Below are 12,976 nucleotides of genomic sequence, written 5' to 3' on the forward strand. Positions count from 1 at the left end.
ATCCAGATTTCATTTTATGTCCTGGACATTATGCTTCATGGAGTGTTTCTTTAATGAGGCATGCATCTGAATGGTTAAATCAATATTACTTACATAGTTCTGTGCTTCATAAGCTTGTTTCATTACAGATTGTACGTGTGCTGAATTCTTGTGTAATGACCATGTAACAGGGCACGTTCAATTATTCTCTTTGGGTTTTAGAAAGAAACAGGAAGTTTGGCTATAAACAATGCAGTCATAGAATAAATTTCACCACAGCAAGTTCATCTGAAAAATATGCATTCTTTACAACACAGCCAGGAATGGCATTATGTGAACCAACATCCTGCTTCTCTCTCTCTCTCTCTCTTTTTTTTTTTTATTAATCCTTAGGCAATATAAGAAAAAACCTTTTAGTTAATACTGGATATTTTGTGATGAGCATTTCTTGAAAGATGTGGATATTGAATCAAAAGCAGCTGCTAGAAACCACAGCATAAATAACAAGTTTGCTAAAATTAGTATATGTTATGAAATATATGGAGTGGAGGAAGAGTCAGCCTTTGTACATTTTTATCAGCTGTGAAAGAATAACTATAGAATGTTTCACTCTACTTTTAAAATAAAGATGACAGACATTAAACTATGAAAAAAATATTTAACAGGAAGATGTCAGGTGATCTACAGTAAAATTAAAGACCAAAATATATCTAATTTTTGTTACATTTCTGCTTTTAACTCCTTTTAATAATCTACAAAAATGTCTATTTAAGCTCCAGAGTTAATGATACAGAAACAATAACTTATTCTTTGGCCTCCAATTATGCCTAAAAAGCACAATATTATTGTTGCTACTCAGCATCTTTTAATTATTCTGCAAGACAGTACTATTTCGACTCCAGTATTTATATAAACAGGCATCAATAAAGGCATTTTCTTAAGATAATAAATACCGCTGGTGTTCTTCACTGAAGGAGCAAAAGAATGTTACTTAACTATATATATAATCTTAACTAATTTTTTTAATATACTTACTGCCAAGTTTTTACTTATTTGTGATTTTTCATGCGGGAAAGAAAATATTTCAAAACATAACAATCACATATCGCAGTTGCAGATTGAATTAGCTTTTCCCTAGGTTTTAGCTATTAAAGATTCCAAGTGTTATGTCATAGCATAGATTATATGAAGTAATTTGCATCAAATGGGAAACAAACTGTCTATTTTTAAATGACAGATTGCCCAAAAATAATGAAATACATGTTTAAAAATATTGCCAAGTAGCTGACACCCAGAATCTGACCTATAAAAAAAACCTGAAAGATTATTCTATCAGGATTAAAATTGTGTCATTTACACCCATACAAATCTTGCCAATAAATGCATTTACAGAAATATGCACATACATTACAGCATGCTTGTACACATTTGTTCTGTGCTATTCTGATAGAGATGGCCAGCAGAGGGAGCAGAAGTTAATAAACCTTTTTCCTAGAGCAAAGATGACAACCATTCATGCTATATCAAACATGGAAATAAATGAAAGGAACACCATCTTGGCTGTCCTGTTTAAGAAAACATGTGGTAGAGAAAAATAAATTCAAATAAATTCTATGAAATGCTCTTTTTCATTTTCATTTTGAATCTTCTAAGAAGATATTCTAAAAAAAGGCAGATAAACAAAAACACAAGTACAACAAGTTGACCTTCAAACAAAAACATCTTCATTTGTATTTGACAGAACAACACATCCTTAATAGGAACAGTAAAATATTTTCCAAAATTTTCCTCTATTACATTAGTTTATTGTTTTTAAGATACCTTTTCTGAATTTTTGTTACTCGTTATAAAGGATTTACCTGCAGATTGATCTCTGCTTCATAGAAAGTTAAGCATGAACAGTAGTGCCTCTCTGAGTCTATATCAGTCAAAACGACCACAAAGAACGTTGGCTGTTTTCTCTCCTTTGAAAGCTGCCATCCTCCAGGCTGGCAAAACTAATAAAAAAATAAAAAATAAAAAAGAGAGAGAGAGAGAGAGACACACACACACATTTTGTTAAAGCAGTATTATTAATTGTTTTAGGAAGTGTGAAACAGTTTTAAGCAATATAAAAGAACATTACTTGGAAAATGGCTCTCAGAAATTTTCACTTAAACTGAAGGTTGAATGTTGCAAGATTGCAACATTTGGAGAAAATGCAGAAAACCTAGTAGGTCTTGGAGCTAATCAGACTGATATAAATCTAGCTCTACAGACATCACTGGAGAGATAAGTGATTCAAGCTAAAGATGCATCACCTTGGCATTCAGTACTCAAGATCATCCTTGCAAGTATTTAACAGTTAGGCAACAACGTGCGTAAACACACAGGTTATGCAGGTTTCATTGGGATTATAGTTTAGAATTTGAACCCCAAATTATTTTGTCTTGGAATGTCTCTAATGACATTTTTAATTTCTCTGTGTATGTCCGTAGCCCTAAAACTAGGGGTAAAATTCAAAGCTCCATTAGAAACACAGAGGTGCAACTAAAAATGGCTTTGCAAGCAGAAAACTAGTGATATACACTATGACTTATACACATTTTTGCACACTGATTTTTCTAGAATAATTGGCAAGACTATTCAAGATGATCATAAAATACAGACAAGGAAAGCTGCTTTTAGATTTGACTTGATTTTAACTTACACTGTCACAACTACAGCCTAACCTTTTCTTGCAAATACCAGCTGTACGCAAGCCCCTTTCTCCTCCTCCCTCCAACACATCTTCCTGTTTTTCAAACAAAATTATAGAAGTTCAGCGTATGGGATTCATCTTTCTGCTCCCCACACTTTCTATGAAAATCAAAGGATTAAGGGGATTTGCCTATCTGTAGTCATTATAAAGACATCTAAAAATCTAAGGACGCCTACACTGGATAAGAGGTCCAGTACCCTGTTTCCAATGGTGACTGATAGCAGATGCTTAAGAAAGTACGAGACTGGGTAAGCCCACAGTTACTTCTATTCCTCTGCTATGAAAGTTTCCACCAGTCTTCTGCTGAGGAGCCTCCTGAGCCAGAGGTGACACTTGTCCGTAGCAGTCACGGTTAGCTATTAAAGACAGTCATTGCCTTTCTCCATTAGTTTATCTAATCAAACTCAGACTTTCCATTTACAGCTACAGGCAAGATTATTCAGTACTTCCTCCTACAGAAACCTACTTATGGAGCAACAGTTTCCATCCATTTATTGATTACCTCTGTAACCTAAATTGTGACGATTTGAAATTTCATAAAGAGTCATATTACAACAGGGATGTAAGTTTTGCCATCCCTGTGAAAAGTGTGTTCAAATTTCATGACTTCAAAAGTTTTAGGGAAAAAGAAAATCACTTGCCCCTTTAAGACACTAAGGGGCTACAGCTCTCCAAATGCTCGTATGCCCTGAGCATACTACGTTACCAAGCTCCTGCAGCAACGAGCAGACTAAATACAGGCAGCACCTATAACTGTCATATAAGCCTAACTTCTGCCTGTATTTGTTCCTTCAGGCTGACAAGAGCTGTGGCAGCACAAGTCACAGAACTGACGACAGGGATTCTGACTACAGAACGGGGATGCGCAAGCGGTATGAACAAAGAAGTACAGTTCAGAAGCAAAGAGATGGTGTTTTCTTCTTTTAAGGGCTGGTATACAACACTGGCTCATTCCCTGCAACAGAAGGGTGTGCTGAAATTCAGAAATCAGTTTGCTGAAGATACTTAAGAGGACAATTATGGAATTTTGTATTTAATATTCCCTTTACTTAAAATTTGAAGTCACGTACAAACAAAATTCACAAGTACTTTACTATTAGCAAAATCAAACACTCAGAATTTCTAAAGGGCAAAGACAATATCCCCTCCACATATTATCAATAGAAAGATAAAATTTCCAGAGTTGTTAAACAATTAGGATATAAATCTTTCTAGAGAGAAAACCTGTGCAAATGAGTATGACTCCTGTATTTCTGTATTTCAAAATAAACAATAAACTGTATAACATGAAAGATCAAGTATAATATGACTTAAAGTATAAGAAAAAATTAATTTCAAATGTTAAATTATTTCATTGCTTATTCCAAAAAAAATTCTAATTTTCTCCAAACTTATCTCATGCTTTCTTTTTAATCTAAGCCTCAAAAAGTTTGTCTTCAAAAAACAATATACTTTGCTCTTCTAAAGTTTTTTTGGGGGGCAAAGGGGATGGGAAACAAGGGCAGAACAGGAATCAGAGAGAGAGGTCATAATCTTCTACTTCTAGCGATTTCTTTTTTCCTCCTGACATGCACTCATAGCTGAATGAGAATGAATAAATTGTAGACAATTGTATTTACTACAGGTTCATCTTTAGACCCCTACAATAAAACTTGAGTAGAGTGAGGTGAAAAGCAGTTTAAACTCTGCCTCTGATATACAGTTTGTTTTATGATCCTGGGAAAATCTTCTAAACGGAATTTTTCTCATGTTATGTTCTTCACATTCTAGATACTCAGCTTAGCACATCTGGAGGCTGGATTCTTAGAAGTGCTAAGATCTGCCTTCTGCAACTGAGAGTAACTGCTCTGAACATTAAAAAGTACTCAGAAAAAAAATATTAGTCATTCCAAGTTAAGCATCCAGTATTAGTCAATGATTTTGATAATACTGGCATAATCTCCCTTTGTTTTTTATCCCCAATCAGTTAAAAGTAAGAAAATACCACTATTAATCTTTCAGGACTGTTACAAAGATAAAATAATTTGGTAGATATATACAGACATTATAATGAAAGCATCATTAAAAAACCCCTTGAGAACAATATCATTAGAGTTCTGTATGTATTGCAGAGTTTAGGTTGCATATGGTTAAATGAAGCCTGGAATCCATACCTCAAATAAAATTTAAAAAAAAGAAAAAAGAAAAAAAAAGCTATTTGTTCAGTGAGCACAGGCCAAAACACACAGAATGCCAAAAGATTCTGTTAAGAAAGAAGGGAAAAAAATACCTTCACCCTTACGTGGTAAAGAATTAAAAACTGAATCATACATACAAAGTAGGTCAAATTAAGGTTGCTGGTGCAGCCTCAGCTCTGGCATTCTTCAGCTCCGAATGCTTGAGTTTACAATCTTCACATTCTTTCAAATCTGCCAAGTCTACCAGCTCTGACAGGAGATCCCTGCACCGCTGCCGGCTGCCCTGAGCCTTGCGGCCCGTTCCCTGCCTCACACCTTCGAGTGGCAATCGCTCAGACTTTGGATGTTGGGAACTCCTGGACAAGTGACCATCCTCCATACACTGACCACCACCATACTGAAGGCACCTAAGAGCTGATGTACCGGAATAATCCCCAGGTAACGTATTCTGCACACATGATGAGTATGTGCGCTTGATGTGAGGTATATGCATTGCTGGGTTTCATGCAGTGCACACAAAATCTACTGCTTCTGAACTAGCAAGTATTGGTAGGTTTACTTTTTATATGCTTCTTGTATGTATTTTAAAATAAGACATATTTAAATGATAATTATTTTCATTTTAATAAAGTATTATTAGGTCTACTGTAAAAAAAATTACAAAAATATCTGCACTGCAAAAAAGATAACCTGGGAAATGCACAGGGAAAACCAACAGCTAAATTCAGAATGTAATCAGAAGTGTCTGTGAATCTGGGCAAGGAGTTCTCAGTAACAATCTCTCAATCTTTATGCATGTCTAAACTCTACTCACGTCAATCAGAACTCTTCTTGGTTTTAAAATGATTGTGTTTAATGTATGATTTCTAGATTTAACTATTTTACTTGCAAACATTTTGTAAGTGATTGTTTAGGAAACAGCTGAAGTACAGTACTGCTGCTGGCCAACAGAGAGATTCTCCGTTTTCAAACACACTGGAAGGCATCGAAAATATAGAGGTTGAGGATACCTCCAAGAATTTAAACACTGAATTATTTTTGGTTTCCTTAAAATAAATTAATAAATATTAGTGCAATATTTGAAACAAAAACAACACTGAGAACTTTTCAAATTAGTATGAATACAAGCTACTATCCAGTATGATTACCATCAGTCTAGTTACTAATAACAAGAAAAGGTTTCTTTACCAAACCAGAAGCTATACCAAAACAGACAAAATCACCACTATGAATGTAACGCAAAGGTCATGTGCCTCTTCAGTAAACAAGAAATAAACAGAAGGTTAAAAATGAACACACGCCCATATTGTTTCACTTATTTGCCAGAGTTCTTGGAACCAGAATATAGCTTCTATCAAAGACGCTAAAAACAAGAAACAATCAGATTGTCTAACTCACTATTTATAGAAATAAGCCTCTAAGGTGGCGAGTGCTTCAAACCCACGCCACATTACAGATGATTATTTTCTAAAGTCTGGTGCAAACATCCAGCTGTTGAGCTAAAAGGCTACATAAGAGAGATCAACAGAGATGCAAGGCTTTGAAATGACATTTCAAGCACTGTTCGAGACTGTAGGTGTTCACTGAAGCAAATAACCTTCTATTAATTATTCTCACAAATGCTTTCCAAGAAAATATTCAGAATAAGAGATTAGACAGGTTTAAAATGACACATAACACATTTCTTGAAAGTGTAGATGGATTTGCTACCTTTAAAAATGTTGTGTGTGGTCATCGCAAGGCTTTCCTTTAAACTCTAGAATGTTTAAGGAAAATGACATTTGTTTATTCTAATTTTAAAAGCCAAAAGTCTTTGCCTGATTCATAAATTTGCTCTTCTTTCCTACCCACAGCCACAGCTGTGCTCCTAGTCCTTGCCTTTTCTGTCTCTATTGAAGAGAATCTTGTGCATACATCAGCACGTACCCTTGACATACTGTGTACAGCTTTCGTGTCCACGCTTTGAAAAATTGAAGATGATGTTTAAAAAAAAAAAAGCAACTTTGATTCAAGTATTGGAGGAATCAGGATGTAGGAAGAAGGCCTGCTTATTATTATTATATTGAACAGTATTTATATAGCATAGAAGTTTCATGTTTTATTACAGAAAATTTTTAATAACTTGCATCCTGATCATGGCAGAACTATATTATTAACCCTCCATATCCGTTGATCAGAAATTACTAATTTACTGAACTGTATGTTATAACCTCTGAACTGTATGTTTGTAATATACCTCTGGGCTTGCAACACGAGCATAACCAAGACCATTACAGGAATTGGAGGCAATATCCTAGTGGGGTCTGTGTCGCTACGGCCTGAAAGACTGCTCTGTCTGCACTTTGCATTTTTTTCTGTACCAGTGATCCAGTCAGTCCTCCATCAGAGGTCCACTGGGTTAGGCACTACTTTAGAGGGAAAAAACGCTTCTTCAGAAAATCTGCAATGTGATACATTCTTTGTGGTCATCTAAGCATTTTTTGAAGAGCTTATGCAGAACAGGAAACTACCTGTGATACACCATTACAGAAAAAGTAAGCATCTTTAAAATATGTTCTCACACTATGTATTTTCTCAAAATATATTTCTGCACTGTTTCTTGTCAGATAAAATCAAATGCTATCTAAATGTAAAACATTTCAGAGTTCTACTGAAAATAATTTAATTAAAAGATCCTAAAATGATTTTAGAATTTAAAATCTCTGATACAGATATCCATCTTCCTTTTTTATTTTAACTCTTTCACCAAACATTTGATTATCCCTGGGATCACTCTAGGCATAATGTTTCATTTTATTAGGTCTGCTTCTGTAGAGGGCTGGGGGATTTTTTGTTTGTTTTTTTACTGTTCAACTAAAAGAGTGCTTTGTTTTTAACATGTATCATCATCTCTTCTATAAACCTCCTTGAAAATAACAGATCATGTTCTGGACACCACGTGAAGGAATTTTGTTCCATCTGGACTTGCATGACCTAGCACCAGCTGCTGAATATTTCACCATTTCACCATTCACTTATGTATGGAATTTTGGCTCAGGGACTTTTCTCTTTCAGATGCATACCTCCACTTAAAACAAAACAAAACAATTACAATGCTCACTGCTATAATAAAATAGCAATGTTATGAAGCTGTAAATCTGAGGAAATGGTTGAAGCTTGAGGGATATCTCTGAATGTAAACAGAATACAAATATATATTGAATTTTATAATGTCTTCCTGCCTTTCAACATCTTGTATTTAATAAACCGCACAGTTATCCTTAGCCCAGTCTAACATGATCCTAATGCACTTAAAGTGCTTTGAATTATTTCTGGGTAAAAGCTAATTTCAAGATATCACAAGTCACAGTTGTGGAAGGTTCTGATGACCAGCTCTAAACAATTATCATTCAAAATAAAAACAGCTTTTAATCATAAAAGAAATGCAAAGGCTTTTCTCCGCTCTGGAATGCAGAAATGCAGAGTTCCCCAAGATGAGCCTTTCCATAGTCACCTCGTGGCATCAGTGACCTGCAGCATCTCCCCCAAAGGTGTGTGCACACCAACTATTCACCTCTTGCGCCTCATCACGTTCTGATGGGGCTTCTGAAGTCAGAAAACAGGGTATGAAACCCACGTTAATTTACTTCCTTAATTCTAGACTTTATAGGAGATCAGAAAGGAGTGTGAATATGCATTTGAGATCAAGGAACTTTTCTTGCTCCCCTCACTAAAGAGAGAAAACTCACTCACTTGCAGCACATGCTGATATTTTGGGATGTTACCTGTCCCCTGGCTCTCAGACCTGAAACTGGTTGAAATCCTTCAGGGAATGTAAAGTAGAAGTGCTAGCAGGTTTGTTTGTGAATACAGGTGACATGCAGCTCTTAGAGAAGAGTTACAGCTGAATAAACTTTCCTGCCCTTACCTGGGGACAAACTTTCCCCATGTACTGTGGATGTCTCCATGCACTAGTCTCCTCCTCAGTCAAACAAAAACTTGTCAAAAAACACTAAAAAAAGAAAAGCCTTCCCTCCAGAGAAAAGATCCTCAACCACATCATTTGGCCTCCTACGGCTAAAGATTGCTGAAAGATTTCTCAGTGTCACTGATCCTGCACATGGGACAGACAAGGCGCGCTCTAATTAGACCTGCTGATTAAAGTGAGCATCAATAATCAGACACTCAAGCTTGTCACATAAACCCTGAAGCAAAAGCCCCATGAAAGAAGGAAAGTTAAAATATTTTTTGTGAACAGCTGAATTAAAATTCAACCTCCAAAATCACACAGATAAAGCAGTCTTGCTGTTTTCATGAAGAAAAGGGTTAAGGCCTCCCCACGCTAGAGTATGTATATGCATCTATGCATGCACATGAAAAATATCAGTTTCAAGTTCATTGTTTTGCATCGTAACATTTTGCAATTTTAAACACCTTCCACAGTGAACTGTTATGCTGCTGTATTTCTGAAAAAATAAAATGCATTTCTATGAAGATTATATTCCTAGTTTGTCTTCTATAATAATATTTTATTATGAATGGAATTAGAAAGCAAATTACACACAACAGGAAACCCATTCCTTTTTTCTGCTTTTAGAACACTTAATATCTCCATCCCAGTGGCTTATTCAAAAAACCTTTCAAAAAATCTGACCATTTCTGAACAAAACCAACCTTGACTATAGATGCAGCAACTGGAGAATAATTTTATTGTACACCAATATATTTCTTTCAAAAATCTCACATTATTAATTACAACATTCTGAAGGAGGTTTTCTTCTCAAAATTAACTTTTTGCATCTCTCTATTCTAATCACGTTTACAGCAAGAAAGTGAAATAAATGTGTTTGTGCAAATGGTGAGGCGTTTAGGATTTTTTTTTTTTAAACAATGCTTCCTCCTCTACTTTCCAGTCAAGTGCCTATAAAGATAACTGTATGGCAATTAAAAAAAAAAATCTGAGACCTGGAATTTAAAAATAGAAATAAATAAATAAATAAATAGAATTTACTCTGTGTTACCTCAGGCGAAGGTAATGAGAAAACCATGAACAGTAATCAGAAATTCACAGACTCACACCAATACGTCAAATCAAATACAAATATGTTAGGTGTCTGTAGCAGACATTTTCAAGCAAGAGAGGTTTTTTTTAAACATACGTTTTTAACTTTGTTAAAAAGTTAGTTTGTCCTAAATTTAAACTCTTAGGGCTTACTACTAAAATTTATTAACACAAAGCCCAATTTCAAAATTTCTCTTACCAAGAAAAGCTTGTTAGTCAGTAATTAGTGCTGCCAATGGCATTGTCAGTCAGAAGAATAATGGGCAAACTGAATAATAAATATTCAACATGAAAATACAGAAGGCCATTTCAATGCAGCAATAAAATCAAGTGAGGCATGACTTTGGTAAATTATCTAAATCTAAACAAGAATAGTGAGTTAGCCAGTGAATTGTACTTTATTCAGGGGCAAAAAAGAAACTAGGGGTGCAAAATATTTGATATGTAGAATATTTTTCAAGCAACAGTGAAAGTAGTAAAATGAAAAGGATATCATTACCAAAGGAATTCATTCTTTATATGAAATGCTTGTGTATTAATTTTCAGCGTGAAACAGATTAAGAAGCATCTTTGTCCCTCTTCCCCTATTCAGCCACGAGGTGCAGGAACGGTCTCCAAAAGGCATTGCCCCACCTTCTAACACAACGCTTGTTTTTGTCCATTATTACTGACTACTGTCAATACACTTCATAAGATTGATAATCATCTGAGGAGGCTAAGTCTAAGAAAACAGCTTCAGTTTAGAAACATAAATGAGTATTTTGTACATATTTAATGTATCCGTCAAGCAAGAAACATGAATCTTGTGCAACGCACTTGGTTTTTTTCTCTCTCTTTTCCCTCCCCCGCTGCTCTCCTTTTCTTTTGACAATACTAGCATTATGTTACAACAGCAGCCATAAACTTAAATAAGTCACTAATGAGTCTGGTGTTTCCTCCCAACTTATTTCATAGAAATGATATAAACTATCTTTCAAAATATGCATACCATGTCTAACTATCCATTTGGTTGAATTAAAAAATACAGTGTGATAATTAATGTACATCACTCAACAATTACAATTAGCACACAGTAAACCTTTATAGTCATAAAAGTTGATTTGACATTGTAATACCTTATTACTCCTCTGCAGCAACTGATCAATGTTACATATAATAGTGTTATAATACACAAAGTCCCTCATTATCTTATTTTTATAGCTTACACCTGCACAACCAGGTATTAAACCACACTGTCAATATCATATCCGGCTTCACTATGATGAATATCTGTGATGATTCGCTATGATGAATTTGCAGATACATTCTGTTGTTCCCTAAGTATTTTTAAAAAATAGCCAGCAGACTTATGGCAAGACTTCTGCATTCAAGATCTTGTAGTTCCTTAGAATGTTCCTACCAGAAAAGGGTTCAATGAGTGAACACTTACAGAGAGAAGGAGGCAGGATGTGCATCGGTTAGTGCACGTGTGAAAGCATGTGCTGAAAGTATGTATACTTACATAGGCAGGTATACTAAAAGGGATTTGGATATGAACTGACAGAGGCCTACCAACAAAAAGGGTTGTGATTGTTGAAGCAAAATAAACTTAGAGATTTAAAAGAGATGCCAACAGCTCCAAGATGACAAAATGAAGAACACAAACTCCTGAAACATGCATGTGAATTAAGAAGTCAGAATTTGGTCTTAAAACACAGAGGAACAGTACAAGTTAGACTAGAACATATGCGCCTAAAACAAATCATGAAATGCATAATATAATGCATAAAAACCCTGAACAAAATACACTCAGTGCAAACAAAACAATTATCAATTTCCTTTTGAAATATTTATCTTCTTAATGCAACTTTACAAAACTAGTTTCCTTTCAGGTCCAAAAAATGTCCTGGAGGAGCAGCAGAATGAATGACAGGAAACCAGATCAATATAGGCAGCAGACTGCAAGTTAGAGTCTTTAATAACAGGAAGGGATACATGCTTCCAGATCAGGTTTTCAGAGAGACTGTTCCAAAGCTCCCACCAAACACCCCCAAGTTTTGGGGTAGACCATACTCAACCTACCCAGGATTCGGCTCACTTTTGAATCTTTTCTTGCTTCATCCCTCCTCTCCATGGACTGAGAATTAACCACATTTATTGAGACAGTATCTAAGCCTTCAGGTCTAGCTTTTCTTTAGAAATAATGCCCGCAAAGTTGCGGTGCCATCTATCTCAGTGAATTATCATTACCTCTTCTATTTGTTTTAGACACCAGACATAAGTTAAAAGACACTAATCTGTGTTACCTTCCCTATTCTTCTATTTTCAAATCCTAATACTGTTAACCTAGGTGTGCCTCCAAGATCTGGAATTGGACAACACTGACCCCAAGGAGAGCACATCCTTCCCAACACCAACACCGGAAAGAACGGGAGCACCACAGAACTCACTGAAAGCAGCTAATAAGCTGAAATGAAGGGAAGGAGGGGGAGGGACAACCAGCACAGCAAAAGTGCTTTTGTAAAGCCCAGGGAAGCTTTAAAGGGCAGGCAGTCAACTAGCATGGCATAAGCACTTCCAGCACGGCCTAAGCACATCCAGTCATTTACATGGGAGAAGGCCTGAAAAGAGAGAGCATCCAGGACCATATCCTACCAGACATGCACTCCCATCTACCGCTCTCACCAGCCACTGCACTGCTCTTGCCAACGGATGGGAGAAGCAAGTGGCAGGGATAACTAGAACAGCTCACTGCACCAGAAACTTTATTCAGCTAAAGAACATAACAACTGCTAGTGCCTGAACACTTAACATTAGCACCAGTTACCCCTAAACTAAAAATAACTGAAGGAAATTACAGAAAAAGAGGTATATTCTTCCCCATTTTTTCAGTCTGTATATTTGGGGAATTTAACAACATATCTTATATGCTTGATGTTACTGTTTCCCATTTAGGGTCACAATCAATTTCCCTTTTTGCTTCTGTGAGGTTCCACAAAGAAACAGAGGAGAAAATACATAAACAGAGGAAAATGCGGCTAAAAATCTCACAAAGAAACA

At 35.7% G+C, this 12,976-nt stretch overlaps 1 protein-coding gene across 1 annotated transcript in view; it reads right to left on the reverse strand.

Moving 5' to 3' along the window:
* Positions 1 to 12,976, reverse strand: part of SBF2 (SET binding factor 2) — a 281,893-nt gene that overhangs the window by 164,649 nt on the left and 104,268 nt on the right. The window contains exon 3 of the mRNA XM_067296115.1: positions 1,839 to 1,976. Within this exon, the coding sequence (XP_067152216.1) occupies positions 1,839 to 1,976 (138 nt within the window). The remainder of the gene's footprint in view (positions 1 to 1,838; positions 1,977 to 12,976) is intronic.

Source organism: Apteryx mantelli, chromosome 4 (assembly GCF_036417845.1).
Source record: "Apteryx mantelli isolate bAptMan1 chromosome 4, bAptMan1.hap1, whole genome shotgun sequence".
In the NCBI taxonomy this organism is placed as follows: Eukaryota; Metazoa; Chordata; class Aves; order Apterygiformes; family Apterygidae; genus Apteryx; species Apteryx mantelli.